This window comes from Taurulus bubalis (genome assembly GCF_910589615.1).
Source record: "Taurulus bubalis genome assembly, chromosome: 17".
Lineage (NCBI taxonomy): Eukaryota > Metazoa > Chordata > Actinopteri > Perciformes > Cottidae > Taurulus > Taurulus bubalis.
Window position 1 is genome coordinate 15,669,318 of NC_136605.1, and position 21,963 is coordinate 15,691,280.

Genomic DNA, 21,963 nt, shown 5'->3' on the forward strand with positions numbered 1-21,963 from the left:
TCTCAGATGGGCAAAAACTCCCACAATGTCCACAATCATTATTGTCACAGTGTCCATAAAAGTCTTTAAATGCAGTCCATGATGAAGGGATACTGTTTTTATTTTTTAATAGTTGTTTATACTTTTTAAATATAAAAATAACTGTCTCCCTCATTTGTTTGAATCACATCTCTTAAGCAGGGAGAATAGGCAGGTAAATGTAGAGAAAAAAGTGGTGAGGATTTGGGTAAATGTGTGGAAACCTGACACTAGCCCATGATGCTTTTAAAGATGCTCCTCCTTCTGAACAGTGTAGTTTTAGCAAAGCATTCACAGTTTTTGCAGTCAGAAAGCACTTTCTTCATGTCATGCTTTCAAGAGGAAAAACAAGCTGTTAAATGTTAAATCCATAGTACAACTTTTTTCTTTTGTCACATTTAATTCCAGGAACAAAATATCTTCTGTTGTATATTGGTTCTTCTTCATCCTCGCAGAGGGCGGCAGAGAGCTCCCATCTCTGGTGTTTGTAGTGACCTTGGTGGGGGTCTCAGAAGTTGCTGAACAGCTCATATTTCTTCATCCAGTCCATCTGCGGCGCCTTCTTCTTTTCTTTGGCATGGACCTTTAACTTTTCTTCTGCTGCCGTGGCGCTCAAACTCAGGCCCATCTCAGCGAAAGGGTCCGTCAGCCGGCCGCCATCATCGTCCGCCAGCTAGATGGGAGGTATCATTGGAGATGGAGAGACAGACAGAAGGGTTGAGGGAACTAGCTTTAATGTGAGACACCAAAGGCCAAATACGGCATCATATACAGTATGAATGCTTACACCCACCTGTGTGCTGTTGCCGTGGCTGCTGAGGTCGGAGTGTGTGGACCTGAAGGACTGTGTGGTGGAGCTGCCGTTGATCTGAGGGTTGGGGGAGCCGTTGGATATGGACGGACCGTCATAGTCTGAAAACAAACAAACAAGCCAATATATTGTTTTTTTCCCCTGGTGTATACTTAATACTCTTTATACATATTCAAAGGGATGCGATCTCAGGCCCCAGATGTACGTTTCAAAGGTTTGTTGAAATGTATTTTAGGGTCTGAGAGTTTGACGAGTCAAGAACTCATGCTTCAGTTTACAGGTCCAAGGAATAAGTTGTTTGCTTCTTATTAGAGGGAAAATCAAGACAGCTTACTTTCACTCAAATGTTTAAAGTCTATCCAGACAAGTATCTCACATCCTGTTACAACAACAACCACCTTCATTAATTCCAACAACAGGAGCTATACTCCTCGTCATCCAACTCTTCCATAATATTTTTTCCAGCCATGGAGTCGTCAAAGGCTGAACTCATTGAGAACTATTGAATCACGCCTATCCAATAAACAAGTATTTAAAAAAAATCCACAATCCACCAGGCAGTGGTGCCTGAACACTGTAATGGGAAAATATAGTGTTGTAATAATACAGTCTAAATTGAACCTTGAATGACCCTCAGAGGTGAGGGACCAAATGGCTGAGGGATGAGATGGGAAAGTACTGGGATCAGAGAGCTTAGTGACTTGTCTTCATTTGTGTATAGAGGGGTCGTAAACAGATAAGGTGTTGATTGTCAGGACAAAGGGAATGTAAGTTGTGTTTGGCGGGGACAGTGGGGGTTCATGTTTTTCTAACAGACTCAGCTACTTGGTCTCCTTCATTGGGGGGTTTGGAGGCGGAGACCTCATGGTGTTATAAAATGTGCTGATGACTTTTGCTTCTTTGAATTCTGTGTTACAGGCTGCGCCAGTAGCCGTGACAGACATTTCCTTTCTATAAATAAACGGACTTAAGACAACTTTGATTCAGAGACCTCATTCCTTTTTAACAGATATGATACAGGAAAATCTTCCATTACAACACGCCTGCATATAATTATACGAATAAATGGGGTTTAATGTTGCATTTCCCAGGAAATTGTCAGGAAATGATGATGAACTCTAAAATGAGATTATACACAGATTTGTTGACAACCTCATTCTCTGCAGTAAAGCACCTGCTTTGACTTTCTAATATGACCACAACCTACTTGACAATGATGACTCATGGAAGTTTAAGTTGATCTATCGATAGTGCAGTCCTACCTCTGAGATGGTTGACCGCGACGACGATCCCTCTCCTCTTGAAGTGCTCGTCTGTTTCTGGGTCCACCACCAACAGCCAGGTCTCATCGCCCCCTTTCTTTATGAAGGCCACAACCTCTGCATGCCGCATACCCTCGATGTTCACACCATTTACCTGGAGAACACAGAGGCAGAGATATAAGGTTTTTTGTAATGGTTTTGTGGCTTGGTTGTTGTAATCTTTAGTTCTCCATCAGCACGCTACACCACGAAGGCTGTCTGAGGGTCAAGGGCAAAAAACATGAGCACCAATGCACAGAAGGTTTGGTAGCATGTGGAGAAGTCTATATGACGCTGCATCTCGCCTTCTCCATTGAAGGCGTCCCCTCAAGGATACTTTATTATGTTTTATTATCTATTGTATAGGCATCCAAAAGAGCACTTTGTCTGCACATGAAGGGTGAATGTTGTGTGCACACTGCTTATGATGAAAAGTATAGTGCTACTTACATCATTCATTTTTCTTTTTTAACAGGGGAAACGCTGATTCAATGTATGACCTTTAACTTTTATGTGATAGCCCTTTAAATGCACGTGGCTCTGTTTGTGACTGAAACATTATAATGCTGTTTAATACAGTTTACTGTCTGCCTTTGCAATCTATGGTTTTATTTTCGAAGGGGGGCGGTCATCCATTGCTTTGCTATTACTTTAGACTCAAATTGAACTAAATTAAATTCAATTATATCACATAGTTACATTTCTTAATATTTTGGTCCCACTTTGTCCCAAAAACGCTCAGTAAATGTACAATACCAAAACATGTTGGCATGGCCAACCAGAACTTTAAGGTTCCCTGTTAATTGTCATTTCTGCTTAAGAGACATAAACAACCAGATCAGATTTTTCCAAAACAAATCTCTACAAGTCAGTTGGTTGAGTTACATTTAGCTTTATTTTGAATTCAGCACCTGAATGAACCTTCGCGTCACTCTTTTTTTCCATTGTTGACATTGCCATCAAACACTGTGCTACCCAATCTATCCACTAGGTAGAGCCATGGGACCACATACTGGTGATACACAATTCAACATGACTCTCAGAAACCTGCGCCTCCTAACACAATGCAACAGTGGTCCAGGAAAGTATTAAGGACAGCTGTAAATCCAGCAGTAAAGTTATGATTTGCCACAATAAAAGAAGACTCATCATCCATACTTTCTAAAAATAGATTTCACCTCTCTTGAAATATTAGGGCCAGAAGCAGTCCAACAGAGGGACATAATAATGATTGTTATTCCGTGCTCCTAGCAAGATGCTGCGTGCATTTGGAGGCCTGCTTTGTCTAGACTCTAGACCATGGTCTCTCTGAGCCAGGTAGCATCGCATCACGCCAAGTTAGTGTTGATACACAATCAATTATTGATGGCTCTCTTGGGCTCATGGCTACAGTGCAGGTTTCAGGTGTCCGAGTCCTGAGGGGGAATTTGTTTAAAATTCACCGCTTGTGACAAGATGAGCCGTATAAAGAAGAGAAGAAACTTTTTGCTCTCATTTGTAGGTGAAATAGTCAAATAGGTGCAACGAGAGACTATATGGGAAAGGAGGGAGAGAGAGAGAGAGTGGCAAGAAGACAACACAAATAAAGAGAGGAATAAACAGATGGAGAATGTGAGCAGCTTTCTCTCTTTCATATAAAAATAAAAAAATCTATCCTTTCTTCCCAGGACTCATGACAGATAAGACAGATAATACAAGTTTGATACGGAGAGAACAAGCATCTTTTTATTCAGCCAAACAACAGGTGTTGTGTCATGTTTCACAGCCCGATATTAACAGCCCATCCCACACAAGACAATACACTCTGCTCTCTGCCCACTGCGCTAATTAATACACGCTGCAGGAACAGCACAGGCGCTTATTTCTCATGAGACTATTCCTCTGGGAACCTCTTAATACTGAAGTTTGTGTGTGTGTGTGTGTGTGTGTGTGTGTGTGTGTGTGTGTGTGTGTGTGTGTGTGTGTGTGTGTGTGTTTAAGTGAATGTCTCATCAAAGCCACGCAGAGTCCAGCCACCTGACGTTCACTGGCACATTTGTGATGTGGTGTGTGTGTTCGACTAACCTTGGATCAAAACAAACAATTTCAAATGCAGCTGCACACACTGTTCGTGACGCATGAATAACTTTTAAGTGTTTGTTTTCTTTATTTTTATTTTTTATGAGGATCTCTATTAGCAAAAGCATAAGCTATTCTTCCTTTGGTTCACACATCCAGTTCAACACAATACACACAACGGCCACATAAACACATACAACAAAACAGCTCATCTTACTCAATTAACGATCAAGTATGGAAGAGAAACAAACAAACAGAACTGTCATCCCTTTGACAAACATTCAAAGGCAAAAACATTCATAAACGAATCAAAGTCATCAACAAGTAATATAATTTTGTTTACGATCTATAAAGTGCCATACATTCACACCATTACACATTCAATTCCAAGAAAAATTTTATTAAACTACTTTTTTCCCTTTCTGCCACGGAGGAGGGGATTTCTACTTTCCCTTGGTTTTAGATTGTATTTATTGGAACATAAATCCTAGTTCACAAGCACAGATTCAGAATCTTCGGTCTTCAGTTTAGTTTTTGCAAAGGGAGACAAAATCTCATAAGTTCAGTTTTCACAGTGACTGTGCAGCCGACCGCGAGAGGTGATTTAGATGTTGACAGCTCCAGGACCAAGCTGTTAAAGGTAAAGCACGACTCAGAAACTGCACAGCCTATTTGTGGCTTCAAATTAATTCAGCAACTGGTTTTGGTAATGAATTAAGAGGGAATTGAATGTTCCCACAACAGCTGTCGTGTTTTTTTTTCCCAGTGGAATGATTACTTCTCAGCAAGAAGGACACTATTTGAAATGAAGGAAAAAGGTTCTTGCAAAGTATTTTTTGTCTTTATTTTTTGTCCATGCCCGTTGATCCCTGCTTGACCACAATTAGAATACAACTACAGTCTTACCAGAAGCTCTGTGCGGCTGTACTGAGGCACATCGGTGCTTTGAGCTAAATGCTAACGGCAACATGCTAAAGAGTGACAATGACAATGCTAACATGCTGATGCTAAGCAGGTAAACGGTTTGCCATGGTCACCCTCATGTTAGCATGGTAACCTCTGTGAATTAGAATCTAACGCAAAGTACAGCAGAGGATGATGGGAATGCATTTGTTTTGTGGGGTATTTGTGGTCCTAAACCACAAATACGAACCCTCATGATGGCGCTGGAGGAAAAGTCAGGGGGCCGCCTCCCCAATTAAACGTCTGGTCACGATTTTGTGTCAATCCATCAGGATTCACCCTCTAGGGACGATGCATGCATGTATAACATTTATTACCAATCCGCCCAGTAGTTGTCGAGACATTTCAGTCTGCACCACAGTGGCGGACAGACCGACATTAACACCATAGAGCCACGCTGCTGGCATGTTTCAAAACAAAATCCTGGGTTGGCTTAAAAAAACACCCACAACACAACATATTGTTGGTTTGTGATGTGATGTGTGTGAGAGAGAATGCGCTGATCATCATCCAGGCGGGAAATCACCGTGGCATCATGAAATTGTTTGTGGGCACTACTGTCGGTGAGTGAGGTGCACTTTCCTATGTCCATTGATGACACCCTCAAGTGTGTGAGAGGTACAGAGTGTGCATTGTTGAGCGCAGGCAGGCAGAGCAGAGAGGCCGATGAGGCATTCAGCGGTGTCACTGCTCCTGCCAATCATCGGCAGAAAGCTGAGCTCTCATCGTAGCCTCTACAACGCTAGCTGCTGCTGACACACCTCCAGTGTAATGGGGCGTGGTGAGAGAAAAAGACGGCGAGAGAGAGAGAGAGACAGGCTGCTGACAGATAACACAAACGCTCTCTTGACGCATGGTCAGAGACGGTTGCAATTATCAGTGTGTGGGCAGACACACACACACACACACACACACACACACACACACACACACACACACACACACACACACACACACACACACACACACACATAGCAGCCAACTACAGGACTTCAGATGTTCAGTCCAAACTAAACTAAAATGCTGGGATCAAGTTTTTAAACTGGCAGAAATCCCATATTTACCAGTATACTTAAAGTCTCATGAGGTTAACTTTACAGTGTCCCACAGGAAATGTAAGATACTTGCAAAAACAGTTCAAAGCTTTAAGCAAACATTCATATAAAATAACAAAAAGGCAAATAGAGTTTAAATATCTTTAAAAATCTCCCAATTAGTTTTTCTTTGGAGCAATTCAACATGAGCTGCAACCAACCAATCAATTCTCTTCATTAACTGTTTAGTCTGTAAAGTGCTATAGTGCAAATATAAATAGTAAAACCTCACACTTTCTTCCTTTTTGTCTGACTAACTGTTCGAAATCTGAATATAAAAGCAACAAATCTTCATTTTGGAAAAGCTTCGTTAAAGAAATATTAGTTTTTTAATGCTTAAAAAACTAAACGATTCATTGATTATTAAATAGTTGCTGATTAAGTTTCAGCTTTAACTATGAGATTTGTATCCGATATTGTATTTTATTTCATGTCATTTTGTATTAAAATCTTTACGTTGGAAATGTGTACACGTGTGCATCATACAAATAAAACTCCTTTAATTGAACTGAGTTTGGCCTAAATGTGATCCTCAATTCATGTGTCCATGGAGAGCCGTAGGGAGGTGACTGGTGTCATTAGTGACCTGCTACAGGATGTTTCCACACACTCTCATCAGCAGTCTAATATTCCAGAGGAGCGTCAGAACATCAGTGTTTCTAATGTCACTGAAGCGTGATCAACATTCTGCCTTTTACAGACAACTGCAGCTCTGCTTGGTGGTCCTGATCATAGTTATCAGACCACACTGATGGTTATCCGTATTTTAGTCCATACAGTTTACACTACATTTCAGAAACAGCTGGCCTGGCTCTAGACTGTGTCTCCTTGCAGCCGAGAAGTTGTTCCATTTGGCACATGACCCTGTTGTAAATGTCAGCTAATTGTTGATTTACACTTTAGTTTTGGGACAGATTAAACAAAACAGATATAACTTGTAACTTAGTGAGTTTTTCATTACCTTTGGACAGAGCCAGGCTAGCTGTTTTCCCCTGTTTCCAGTCTTTGTGCTAAGCTAAGCTATCTATCTGCTGCCTCCACATACAGGAAGCTTTTTCAAAACAGGCCCTGCTCTCACCTGTGTCAACTCATCTCAACTTATCATGCAACACAAAATTCACATTTTTGCTTCATTCAAAACCATGAGTATGTTCTTCTACATGTTGGGAGATCCTAAATTAACTATGCTTCACCTCACTACCAAATGGTTGCTGTTTGGCCTGTTCTGCAGAGTGAGAGTCTGGACCCTGATGTATAGCCAGTGAGGCCAAAGGTCATGGCAATGAAGGATGAATGTTGTGTGTGTACACTCAGATGAAAAACTGCTTATGATGAAAATAGATAAAGCACTCTGTATAGTTGATCCTGATGAGAGAATTCATATGAAGAATCATCCAGAGATGACTGACTGTTAGTTGTATTGTCGGACTTAGTAAGTCTCCAATACTTCAGGTGCTCTCCTGCTTTCTTACATACTTGTTTTTGGTTTAAATAAACACAAAGGAATTAGTTCCTATGCAAACACTTTGCAAAGACATTTGTTGACTTCTAGTGTGTCATGGAGTAACTGTCTGAGAGAAGGTCACCTCAGTATACACGTACATCTATTTGGAGGTAATGGATTGGATGGTTGTGTGGAAATCAGAGTTGGCTCACAACAACACTTAAACAGTTCATTAGACAGAAAAAGCACACTCCAAAGTGGCAAGATGAAGGGCTACAGGAGGCCCCTCGAGGGATGTTTTCACACCCAGTAAATCATAATATTCTCTGACATGTACCAGACTAAACCAGAATCATTTATCAATAAGCACCTCATTAGTGTGTGCACATATTTCATGATCTCCTCATTTATCTTCTTGGGTCCGCACGTGTGCATGAAGCGCTCACATAACGCTCAATAGTCTTCCATCTTATCACTACTACTGCGGAGGTTTCCACCCACCTGTTTACTTCTTAATACACAGGAAACCCCTCAAACCGCTCCACAACACACAAGGGGTGTAACGTTGTATCTGTTTATGTCACATAAACATCTGCATTTGTATCTGTATGCGGACCTGCACCGAAAGTTGTTAGAATTCATCTAGACTGCATCATTTTATATTTCCATCTATATTCCTCATGAGCAGCCACCAACATAATACTTATACTAATCAAAAATAAAACAGGATTTGTAATCAGACCCCATACAAATCAAAAAAAGAAAGCTATGTAACTGTTAACAATCCGTATGGAGATTAATATTGAAAAGCAGTGTCAGGAGGTCCACATGGAAATACAGCTGGTTTGAAGTAAACTAAATGAACAGTTTGTATCAAAGAGCATAATGCAGTCCAATGCAGCACCGTCACAAGCAGGTAGATTTACTGCAGGACGACTGCATTGGGTGGCACTACGCTGTCATGACACTCCCTCCCCGCTCCTCCGTCTTACCTCTATCAGCCGGTCTTGTGGCCGGAGCCCGGCGTGGTCTGCAGCGGACCCCGGGTCCAGGGAGCGGATGTACTGTCCGGGCCTGGATCGGTCACTGTGGAGGTTGAAGCCGTAGCCCGCGTCCGAGCGCATCAGGTGGCACAGACGTGGAGTGAGCTCGGACGGTTCGGCTGGGGGCCGTGACTGGGATTGGGCCTGCTGCGTCTGGGCTTCAGCCTGGGCTTCAGCCTCCTGGAGGAGAAGGAGAACAAGTGTGTACTTGTCTTTTATACAGGTAAAAAAAACACACATATACATGCAAAGATTCATACATTAGTTCTTGATGACAAAACATATGAAGAAGATAGCAGAAGAGCTCGAAATTACACCACAATTACCACAGCATTGGTGCATTGTTTAAAAACTATAAAAGAGATCTAAATGGTGCATCATATGTAGGAAAACTGGACAAGACAGTGTGACATTCTGCTGTGACTCATTTAACACAGCAGGTGACTTAAACACCCAGCGGAGTCACTTTACTCATTTATAACAACCACCTTTCAAGCCTGTAGGGTGACTGTTCTATACAAATATGTGAGTGTCACTTCAAGGTACTTATGACTACTGTCAAGTAGAAAGGCGGTATCCTCGATTATGAAACTTGAAGCGAGTGGGGAAATGCTTTAAACTTGCATTCCTTCTGATAGCCATCAGGAGGATGCAAAACACAGGGCACTACCACAGTGGTGTTAGATCTGGGTGATTTCGTCATATAACTTTAACCCTTTCACAGTGTCTTTTCAAGTCATGAGCATTAATTGTAGCCTTTTTGGTCGCCTAAAAATGTCTTCTTCATGTTTCGGTCATACTTAGCTGCCCCCTCCGTGTCACTTCTGGTTCCCAAAAACCAAGATGGTGACTAACTCGAGGCTGTAAATCCGTAGAGCACAAATCAATGGGTGAGGTCTTGGTGACCTTATACATCCACGTCTTATAAGGAAATGCAATTTTACTACTAATGTACATCATTCTCTGTTGATCTATTTTCCTCATTATGTTTCCATTTTGTGCGGCCATTCAGTAATAGAACAGATTTTAGCTTGTTCTGAAGTGAAATTGTCCATTTGCAGCAGATCACTGATAACTCCAAAAGCCTGGTTGAAGACATTGATAGAACCTGTATAATTTTACCTCAAGCTCGACAGTGTAATCACACTGATTTACCGCCTACACACCGGGAAAAGAAATGTGCAGTGAGAGAAATGATAGCCGGTAGCCAACTCTGTAACCTCAGCTGATATGAGCTGTGAGGCAACAGACAGGTAGAGTGGGTGTTGGGTGACCAAATATGGGTCTACATACGGTGCACATATTGTGTGCATAGGAGAGATCTGCAATCCTATTACGCAACATGAGAAGCCTATTGTTTTCTATGTGAAGCCACCATCATGGTCCAGCTTGTGGCTGCTAAAAATACATATGCAGTATGTGGGCAGAGAGAGAGAGAGAGAGAGAGAGGTTCTGTAGTGTGGAGAGAGGAGAAGATTGTTTTTCATGTATTCTGACAGAAAGAAAAGTAAAAACTGTTTGAACCTATTAATTTATTTGAACTCTATCTCACCTTTAACATTAATGTGTGATTAATGCAAATTCATGTTCGGGATCGTGGCTGACCCTCGATCACCACAACACTGCCTGCAAATCGTCGACTGTTTAAAAAAATAACACAGATGGCAACATATAATTTCATTTCAGGCCCCTGAATTCTTTAGGAATTTTTACCGGGGATCTGGGCAGCTTGCCCTGAGAAGAAGAGAGAGAGAGAGAGAGAGAGAGAGAGAGAGAGAGAGAGAGAGAGAGAGAGAGAGAGAGAGAGAGAGAGAGAGAGAGAGAGAGAGACAGTAAAAGCTACTCTCATGAATCTCTCAAGATCCTCTTTTTCCTGGCTGAGGATGAGGTGCTTGCGTTGGGCAGCTGGGTCAGAACTTCCAAGGGGGAGAAAAATAAATTCAAATCAAATGTATTAGCATCGATGCAAAGAAGAAAAATGGCAGAAGGAGGAAGAGGAGGAAAGGAACAAGCACAGAGGGAGAGAGTGCGTGGGAGGGATAGAAAATTAGATGCAGCGAGAGGATAGAAAAAGAGAGTTCGAGAAAAGAAACAGTGGAGTTAAGACTATTCAGAGCCTGGAGAAATACAGCAGACGGATAAATACAGAGCGGTGCCGTAAAATCAATGACAGAAGTTTCCAGTCAGCGACCACGGGGAGGAAGAGTTTTCAGTGGAACTCCTCTAACATAAACAGTGAGAGTAGCACAGCTGGGAATCATTATGTGGGGGAGACGCAAGTGTCTGCCAATCTACCCTCGGACCGCCTCTCAATGCCGGTCCGCGGCCCCTAATTACCCCCTGGGGCCTGTGCCATCTCCTAAAGCCTCCGTCTTGGACGTTTGTGTGCATTTGGGAGGCTTTTGATTTGGTATTCTTGTGCTGTGGGTTTGATCTGAATGAGCTTAACTGTGTCGAGGATGACGACCCGACTGTGTGTGTGTCCTCTGCTCTCTGCTGATGTTATGCGGCTGTCTTGTGTGTAAATGTGTAAAAAGGACAGAGACTCCTCTCTCAGGAACCGAGAGGCCATCGAATGAAATACGGTCACCATGTTTGTTTGAACTGAGGGTGTTGAAAGCGTCATGTTTTTTTGTGAAAAAATGGTTGGGGAGGGAGAAAAATGAGATGTGATGTTTTCCCCCTTTGTCAGCAAACAAGCTTGACGTCAGGAGAGCAGATGGTTATCAGTATCTGTCCCGATGGGACGGCCCGCTGGAGCGACGATAGGGAAAACACTGTAGTGTTCATGTTTTGTTCCAGGCCCATGTTCACATGGAATATTTTGCAATAAATCAGGCTGCTTTTCCATAATGGAAAACAACATGGAATATGTTACACCCACAGCAGTACATTATGGAGTTTGATGTCCCAATTCAAAACACACACACACACACCACGTGCACTGACCTCTGTGTGACTGTGGCACACTGAGAGGATGTGCTGTCAATGGGACAAGTGCTGTCCCATGGATTCCTTTAGTGTCGTGTCACAGTCAGCCTTTGTGTGTCCGTCTCTGTGAGTGCATGTGGGGGAGAGTACAGTGTACACACAAGACCTGTGTTGGACCGGGTGGTTGGGTTATGCTATTTCGACTACTTTTTTTGGGGAGGTGGGGGGGGGGCATTATTTATTGCAACATGAACCGTCACACAGGATAAGAAGCTTTTTAGAAGGGAGAGAATTGAATGTCTAAGTTTAAGTTTGAGCTAAATTCACACACATGATTCACTGTTCACTAACTGCCGCCCCCTCTTAGTTACTGTTGCTACTGCTGCCTATCAAGCTTTGAGTTTTTACTAAACATAATGTTGTTGGCTGAACTGTCACCACCACATTTTGTTAACTGTAGCTAGTTAGCTAAACTAATGTCAGCTTTGTTAGTGTGTCTCCAGCTTGCCGCTGGACAATATATCCATATTATAAAACATCACTGGGACATTAGACTAGATATTGTCAAGTGATTGTGGATTTTGTAATATCGTTATATAACTGATCTTCTGGTTTTACAGGGCTGCATTACAGTAAAGTGATGTATCTGAACTTACCAGAGTGGTCTGGATGTTCTATTATTTGCTTTTATCCACTTAGTCATTATATCCACATTACTAAAGCTTATTTATGAAAAATCTTCAGCATGAATGGTCATTTGTGTGTCTGTCTGTGCACTTCCCTCTGCATCCGACTGCTGGCGGGGGTGTTAGCAGTTGATGAAACCAGATCGTACCTTGTTGAATAATTGAGCAGTGGCCGACTGCAATGGATGGATCATGACCACTGTTAACCCTTTCACAGCCAAGGATCATTTGCTCACTGTTGTCCCACAACAAAATGAAGTGTGTATGGGCATGCATGCATGCATGCGTGTGTGTGTGTGTGTGTGTGTGTGTGTGTATGCATGTGTGCTGTTATATGTGTCTTTGAGTTGCTACAAAGAAACTTTAAATCCAGTGTCTGTGTGTTTGCAAGCATGTAAAGCATGTATTTTGTCAACAATGCTCTCACATGCTTCCCAAAAGAGGATTCATGCAAACTTAATATCCCCATCTTCATAAATCAACAGGTCAAGTTTCCTTTGAGCGCTGAGTCAAAATTATGCAGTTTTTCCTGCTGAGTTTGTTTTGCTTAAGAAAGGTGTGACAGCATGTACTATTTTAGGAGCTATTTTCAGTATGACATGTGCACACTCACCGCAAACACACACCCCATCGTGGATAAATAACCTGTTGATTTACCTACACTATAATAATGTGTGCATCAAAAAACCTTTTTACAAGCAGATACAGTATACTTAAACTAATCCATCAATAGACAGTTTAAACAAACTAGAAAGCTTTGGGTCAAACCATTTTGAGTGAAAATCCAATTCACAGTTAAAATAAAAAGGTAATTTATCAGTTTTTGTTCCATGGCCTTAATGTACATTGTTTAATGACTCTTCATAACTCAACCCCAACAGTGGTAATATTTCCCAGCTTGGAGAATAATCAGCTGGAGCCATCTATTTTCCAGTTGGACTTGCAATGTATAAATAACCAGAAGCCTACAGGGTTCAAAACAGCTGCAAACATAGACTTTTGCAGCAATAACATGCCCATCAAGTTGAAGGATACATTCTAGTGAATTCTTCTGCTTGCATCCAAACAACCCGAGCGGTTTACCCACAAAATAAAATAGTAAAGGTGAGACAAAGTAGCTGACAACAACAGCTGATAAAATCTACATTCATTGTGGGACGAGAAGCCTGATTTTGTTTTTGTCAGTTAGCCACGCCCCCTCCTTGCTGAACAGTCCATTTTGAGCAATGTTGTGTTCCCAATTGTTATATATCTGACAACAAAACATGCTTATTTTAGTCTGGTACATGCCTGCTGAAAATATATGTAAATATTGAGATCTCAAGGCATCAAATACATCAGCAATTATTTAGATTTACACACTGCAATTGAAAAAAAAAGCTTACATCTCTCATCTTCCAGAAAAGGGACATTTGCCTGGAAGCATCTATGCGACCTCCACCTTTAATAATAATGGAGCGCTGGATGTAAACATTGCTGATGGTCTGATGCCGGTGGAGTACAAACAACAGCAGCACCTGGGACCTTTGCTGATGTCACGGTTGACCACCGGTTGTCATGGAGACAGCAGTGGAACCAGTAGATCCAGTTCGTTCTGATGTGTATTTACAGAGTCGTTTTAGTGAGATAATACAAACATATTTTAGATTTAAATAGTTTGAGGAGTTTTCTGTGTACGTTGCGCGGCGTCTGTTGGACAGCACCATGCAGACTTCCTGGCTTTTGTGCAAGCAAATCCCACATGAGGATCATTTAAAAGGGCTTTAACCAAATTAAGAAAATTGCTGTGTCTCAGATATTTTGGCCATGGCAGCGCTACCCTCAAATAGAGTGTGTGTGTGTGTGTGTGTGTGTGTGTGTGTGTGTGTGTGTGTGTTTGCAGCTGCTTTAAGTGTTGCTCAATCAGAGAGGAAAAGAGCAGATCTGGCCAGTTCTCAGTGGGCGAGAGGCCGAGAGGAGTGGGAAAGCAGCAAGAGAGAAAGGAAATGACAGGCAGCTGGGACCAAACCAGAGAGTGATTTGGAGATCATAAAAATTAAATGAAGGAAAGGGGAATAGGGGGAGAAAAAAGTGAGGAACGAAAGACAAAAAGGACAATCAGAGAGGGAGATGATGGTGTGGAGGACAGGAAGAAAAGGCAGCAGCAGAGAGAACTTGAGGAACGGCCAGAGATCCCAGTTTGCCCCACTGGTGTCACGTAACAGCTCTGTGACTCGAAGGCTAGATGCTAGCTGTGTGTCCATCGTGCTCCACCAGTACGGACCTGCTGAGATCTGTTTACACAGTCTCCTGCTCTGCTGCAGTGTGTGTGTGTGTGTGTGTGTGTGTGTGTGTGTGTGTGTGTGTGTGTGTGTGTGTGTGTGCAACTGTTTAAGTGTTTCCTGAGATCATAACTCTTGAGAGTGTGAAAGTGAGAGATGAGCATTGAGGTGGAATGTGTAAAAAAGAAAAGAAAAGTGAATGCATCTCCTGGAAAAGAAAAAGTAGTTGGTACGCTGCATTAGTCATGGAGCAAGTTGTCATTCTTTACTGTAGTCTGTTGTTGCATGTGTTGGACTCAAAGCAGAATTCTGGGTTGATGGATAGGTTTGTATTCAAAGTTCAACCCCTGCTATTTAACAGAGATTGTAATAAATCTCATTCACTTTCTTTGCAGAGAATTTAATGCCAAGATTGATACCACTTCCATGCCTGTACGGTATGAAGCTGGAAAGCTGGCGAGCTTAGCCTTGCATGATGGTTGAAAAGGGGAAATGGCTAGCCGGCTATATCCGGAAGAAATAACATCCAGCTCCCAGCACCTCCAGCACTCACTATATTAGCATGTTATATCTTGTTTGTTTATCAAACAATACTGTGAATACGGTGGCTTAAATTATCAATTGAAATACTGTAAATTAACTTGTCAATTGGCACATCTCTTCCCTTCAATCTGTCTTTTCCTAGAAAGTTCAAACAGCGAGAAATCAATTGATAGAAGTTAAATAAATTATGTTACTGAGCTAGATCTATAAAAGCGTTTTCACTTCCTGGCATTCACTACGCAAACTAAGAGTACAGCTAACAACACCGCAAAACAAGTTATTTATTATTGCCCTTCACTTGCATTTTAGTGCTGAAACTTGCTTGTTATGTTATTCCAACTTTTGTCACATGGAACTAAATATCTGATATAATTTATGCCTGCAGCTCAACTGTCTGAAAAGAGCTGAGAAGAGTCCTGTGAGTGCAAACATATTGTGACGGGTGTGAATGCGATCAGGATAATATGAAGGCCCTCCTCCTGCCCTATATATGAATAACTAGCACAGAGCGTTGATGCGATGACACTGTGCCTCCTCACAACCCTCCAAAGTGTCACTTCATGCAGCAAAGAAGTCTATTTATAATACATTTTCTCCCAATTGCCCAACATGTGTGAGCTAAAATCAATGAGCTTTGGCGATGCCAAACATAATATATATTTCATTCACTACATGTCCTTGAAGAAAAATACAAAAGTCACAGCGGTCATTGCACCACTCATACTTCACACATCAAAATGTCAAGGCTTGTCTGTGTTCAAAAGTCTCTGACAGAGTTTAACTTCGCAGCCGGAAAACAAAGTTAAAAAATGTAAAAACTTGAACACACTTGCTGTTTCATAGATCTTACATTAGAGCACTAACATGTGGAGGAAACCTTCTTCCCTCTGAGGAACCCTTTGATAAACAAGAATGCCAGCAACTATATTTTTAAGAAACATACAGTAAATGTGCGCACAAAGAAGATGCTGTTTCAATTCAATCAAATGGTACAGAACATATATTTTCGGGGGAATTTTGCTCCGCAATGTGTTTTTTTTTTCAGATTTCCCTTTCTGTAAAAAACAATACTTTAGAATAAATGGGACCATAATTAAGTTAGTTTTCATCATAAGGCTTTTGTGACTTCATGCTGTGAGTGCTTTGGCAACATATGTTTGTACATGTCAGCCTCTCCGTGAAACAATGCAGCTTTAGAGTCTATGAGAACCGAAGAAGTTGATTGCATTTTCATGGACCTGCAGACACAGAGAGAGAGAGAGAGAGAGAGAGAGAGAGAGAGAGAGGGAGAGAGAGAGAGAGAGAGAGACAGGAAAGATGTCCAACCAACAAGTGGTTTAAAACCTACTTCTCTCCATATATCTTTCAACACTCCATTCTTCCTTAACCTCATATTGACGTTCATCCTCCATGTCATGGCATCTTTAAGCCCTTTAAAACTTGTGTAATAACATATTCATATGCAGTTAAGTGGCAGAAGACAACATGTCTGCCTATTTGCATTTAAATGTTAATCTAAAATGTGTGGGCTGCTGGCGAGGCTGACATTTTCAGCAGTTATGTGCTGTTATGTGTGTGTGTGTGTGTGTGTGTGTGTGTGTGTGTGTGTGTGTGTGTGTGTCCACACCCCTGTTATCAGTATGTGGCAGATATCCCTCGTCACTTGGGGCGCCTGGGAAACTAGCTATTTTTTAACACTTCATAGACCAAGGAATGAATTGATTAATTGTGAAAATAGTAAGCAGATGAATTGATCATTTTAAAAATCATTACTTGTAGCCCTACATGTTTGTGTTTTTTAGCCTCTGTATACCATTTTGGCACTTTAAATTTGACATTATAGACACAAACATGCTCTGTGGGAGAGGCCTCAGATGACATCAGGACAAATATTTACTAGCTGTGTGTGTGTGTGTGTGTGTGTGTGTGTGTGTGTCTGCGAGAGACAGCTATATATTCATTTATCTTGCCTACTTTCCAAAGCATAATGAATCAACTGGAGGGGATTCCTGTCTGCTGCTTCTTTCACACTTTAACGCAGGCTAACTTCCCCTCACACACGCACACTAAACCTGACGATTGTTTCTCAAGTCGATAGAATTCCCAGTTGATCCACACGGACACAAGGTCTCTCTCCCATCACATCTACTTGACTCCCACAAAGGGTGTGTGTGAACACTGCATGGATCGATGTGTGGGAACGTGTGCTGGCTCACAGCTGGGATCAAGCGAAGAGACTGAACATGAACGTGAGGAGTGAGAATAGCAGCCCAGATTAAACCTGAGGGAAGTATTCATGGGCTCCCTAAATCATAACACATAAAGCATCACATAATGTGCACACGAGAACTTCTCTATCAGCAATAATAAGGTTGAGTAATACAGATCTACAGTGTTTGTTTATTTTCTCTCTCTCTCTCTCTCCTATTTGTTGGCAATGTTGTTTAGTGGGCAGCACAGCGGTCGATGCTCGGCCTTGCTATAATCGACCTACTCTCCACTCACATTCCCACATCCGACAACTGATAGTTAAAAAATGAGATTAAGAAGATGCAGATAGAGAAGCAGCGTGAGTGGATGTTTCCAAAACTGACATTATTTGTTCAGATAGAAAGTTCTAGGAACTGACCAAACACAGGTGTTAATGATTTAAAAAAATGGATTTTAGAGATCAGTCCCAGATGATTTAAGGATGTCAAGAGAAGACAGGCCTGTTTTTACATATTCTGACCTAGTAAGGGCGATGCAAAAGTAGTGCAATCTATAAATAATGCTGACGATTTGGGTCAAGGGTCTCAATTGCTACAGATACAAATTGTGGATAGGAGGAGTTCAGAGAAGATGTAACAGCTTCATAATCAGTATAATCATAGTTTAAATGACAACAACAATAATACACTTCATTTGTATGAAGAAGAAATGCAAGTTTGTAGAAATTAATTTTTATAGGAAGCCACTGAGACAAGTGACACAAGACAGATTTAAACATCCGTGCAGGACTCTAAAAGTAAAAACCTTAAAATCAATTCATAATCAACTGACTGCCGATGCAAAGAGGCTAAAATTGTTATTATGTGATCTCTGTTTCTTGCTGCTAACAGTCTAAATGTAGTAGCGTGAGTGGGCTTTGGCAGCTTAACAGCTATTTAAATGAACCCCCTTCTGGAAAAGCATGAATAACCATCTCCAAGTGAGAAAGTGATGTAAGCGATCATAATTTTCAAAACAATAGGAAAATGATCATCAAAAGTTGAATTAAAATAAAGATAAAACAAATCAAATCTGGAGCATCACTACTAAAGAGGAGAGTCTTTTTAGGTGGTGTTCTTTATTACTTTATATAAAATGATGTCCCGTGATCATAATCTTCATTCCACAACACAGTGACAAGGGACATTTCCTGTTAAAGTTTGCTGGTAAACGAAGTCTGCAAATTCAGGTCAATTTCTTCTGGGTTAACAAAGGCAACATTTTAATATCTAATCAGTGCATGGGGAGATGAAACATGGAGACACACAGCTGTGTTCAATCACACACCCACACACACAGTTAACACAATACACTCAGTTGTTCATGTCTCTCCTACATTACCCACCTTACGAATTCCACCCTTTCTGTTCCTTAAATCCACACACACACACACACACACACACACACACACACACACACACACACACACACACACACACACACACACACACACACACACACACATTTTCCCCACTCGTGACCCTTCCACATCCTACAGACTGTGTTTTTACTCCAGGAATTTGGTTTACTCTTTCTCAAACACACACACACACACACACACACACACACACACACACACACACACACACACACACACACACACACACACACTGAATCCGGACCCCTACATCTTGATGTAACACAGTTGGTATTCAAACGAGGGGGGTGGAGGAGGTCTTAGCTCCAGATGTTAGTAAAAAGCACTTAGTTACTCTCAAACGTATGGAACTTCATGTTCCATCTGATATCGTAACAAAAATCTTTCATATTCAAGTAAACAGGATACGTTTTGGTAGTAAACATGCCAGGTTAAATAAAGGTGAAACAAATAAAATGCCAGAAAAAGAGGATTTTTGCCATCGTTTCTGCTCCCACATCCACTGTACCGCCACTGTTCGGCAAGTATTGTACTGTACACATCCTCCAGCGTTTTGTTTAATCAACAAGAAACAACCTCACATTTATCTTGCCCATCACAGTTCACACCTGGGTGGCAAGCAGAACTGAAGTGCTGTCTACCTCCAGACAATTCCTGTGCTATGCGCCACTACATGAGAGCCGACAGGCAACATATTTTCCTTATTATGCCGGGCAGCATGAGCGACTGAGTCAGAGAACAGGACGAGGAAGAGATGAGGCAGCCTGACCGGAGCCATCACCTCATTTTGTGTTGTTGTAAGTAATGGCCAGGCCTGATTGTGATTTGATACGAGCGCCACAAAGATATTTAAAGAAAAATGTGCACAAAAAGAAATGAGAACAGTTTATCTTATCATGACAGTCAACATCTTTACAACATCTGCACAGAGATGGATGAGTTTAAAAATGATGTTTTCTGCAGTTTTGGGTCTGTTTACGGCTGAAAATCTTCGTAGAGAGCTGTTTCTCTTGTCTCCGAAGACAACTCTTCAGTTGCTCTCTCTCTCTCTCTCTCTCTCACAGATCCACAAGTTTTCACTATTTGTGTTTATTCAATTCTGACCCTATGACCTCAAGCGCTGACCCTTAAAAACAGTGCTCGCTGTCCGGTGCTTTCCCACACAGATCTCTTTCACTCCCAATGCTCCACATATGCACAGGTTTAAGTATCGAGAAGTTCTCTGTAGGAGGATTTTGTGAAAACTGTTGGGCCCCTCGTGTGTGCTCCGTCTCCATGTTTGACTTGTTTAGTCTCTGCTGGTGTTTAGGTGGAGTTTGTTAGGGCTTCACCACCTGTGACACACATGTGTCCTCCCACAGCTGATGAGCAAATATCCACATCAACTTGTAAACCACACACATACACACTGAATAAAACATAATATGTTGTGAATGTTCACACAAAGCCGTAATACATTCTCGATGGTGCAAAGACACATGTGCCCTCACAAAGACCACCTCCACAAACGCACACCCCTCCTCTCACTCTAACTGTTTTAACAGATGTGTGTGTGTGTGTGTGTGTGTGTGTGTGTGTGTGTGTGTGTGTGTGTGTGTGTGTGTGTGTGTGTGTGTGCTCTATGGGGAGCTGATGATCACTAGCAGGCCTTTGCAAATTCTGCACATGATGTAGTGAGGTTTATAACAACTTGCTGTTCACATGTTCTTGCAGCTGGACCCGTCATCTGGACTACTGTTACTGTTTCATACTGAGTTGCGTCTGACTGAGCCAAGCCATTATATTATTTTTCAAAGCTTTTGGAATTAACCATATCAAAGGTCAAACTCATAATGGACATATCAAAGAGAAACAAAGATACTGCATATGGATGTTTTCTCTTTGCCTCAGTTTCTCTTTCTCACACATCCATCCTTTATTTTGCGATCTTTCGAGCACACTAATCGTCTTTCCTAACAAGCCCATGTTATACTTGCCAACCAGAAGTGCAGCAGAATTGGAAAGAATGATAGAAAAAGACCACAGTTTGTTTGTGCGTGTGGAGGAGGCCTCTCCACCATCAGAGAGAGAACATTCCGGCCAGGGACACAATTTCCACAATACAGCTACTTCCGTATCGGCCAGGGACATGTCTGCTTCCATGTGGCTGGAGAAAGAATATCTCATATTGTATATCACTGCCTACGCGTCTGTCTGCGCAGCATAATATTAAGGAACACTATATCTCGGAGTCAAAGGCGATGAAATGTGATGAATGATTCTCACACCTCAGATTCCTTGATTGTAAATCAAATAAGTTAGGAAATACATTTTATCTGCAGGTGTGTGTGCTTGCGAGTAAAAACAAAAAAAAGGTTCTGGTGGGAAAGTGACACCTGACACTTTATCTTGAGCTTTAATGACACTCCCACATAACACGCCTGAGCACATGTGTGTGCGTGTGTGTGTGTGTGTGTGTGTGTGCACAAGGGAGAAAGACCAGAGCATTGGCACCTCAGGTGTGTGTTAAGTAAGATAATACGTCTCAAACCCAAGTCGTAATGTTCTTGTCTTTGAAACGTCCCTTCCTTTCTCTCTGAGACAGGCACAGGAGACTCAGTCATTCATTGTGTTAAATGTGTGCGATTGTCTGCTGGCCAGCGAATGGTTGAGCAAGAACGTGATAAGAAAATAGCTTGAGAGGCGACGGCTAATAAAGTGGCTAAATAGAGCTTTTGCTTCAGTTTAATACAATGTCCTCTCATCTTGTCACAGAGAGATGAACTGAGACAATATGTCCTTAAAGTGTGTTTTACCCTCTGAGGTTTAGTTCATGTCTGTTTTAAAGAGCCCACTGCATTTGGCTTTCAATGTCAATGTACCATTAATACTTAACTGTAATACTCTAAAGTCATGTTAAAAGCACACAGCTTGTATTGTTCTTCATATTAGAATCATTTTCAGGGTGAAAGTGCACTGATTTACACGCTGCTTTTCCAACAATCCACATGCAGTATGTTAACTACACATATTGCACAAAATGAACAAGAGGGACGTTGATTAATGGATAATACATTTGGTTGCCACCTCAATATTTGATGTAACTTTAACTTCAGGGGTTTGGTGAGCAGACTTACTGTTGATTTAGGGTCAAACGTAGTTCAAAAGTGAGTGATGTTATCAGAGAGCAGCATTTCTCTCCA

At 41.6% G+C, this 21,963-nt stretch overlaps 1 protein-coding gene across 1 annotated transcript in view; it reads right to left on the reverse strand.

Moving 5' to 3' along the window:
- Positions 1-526: 526 nt before the first annotated feature.
- Positions 527-21,963, reverse strand: part of LOC306749912 (Na(+)/H(+) exchange regulatory cofactor NHE-RF2) — a gene marked incomplete at both ends in the record, with an annotated part of 27,159 nt that continues 5,722 nt past the window's right edge. Inside the window, 4 exons of the mRNA XM_079233269.1 lie at positions 527-691; positions 812-930; positions 2,092-2,245; positions 8,682-8,912. Of these exons, the coding sequence (XP_079089395.1) occupies positions 527-691; positions 812-930; positions 2,092-2,245; positions 8,682-8,912 (669 nt within the window). The remainder of the gene's footprint in view (positions 692-811; positions 931-2,091; positions 2,246-8,681; positions 8,913-21,963) is intronic.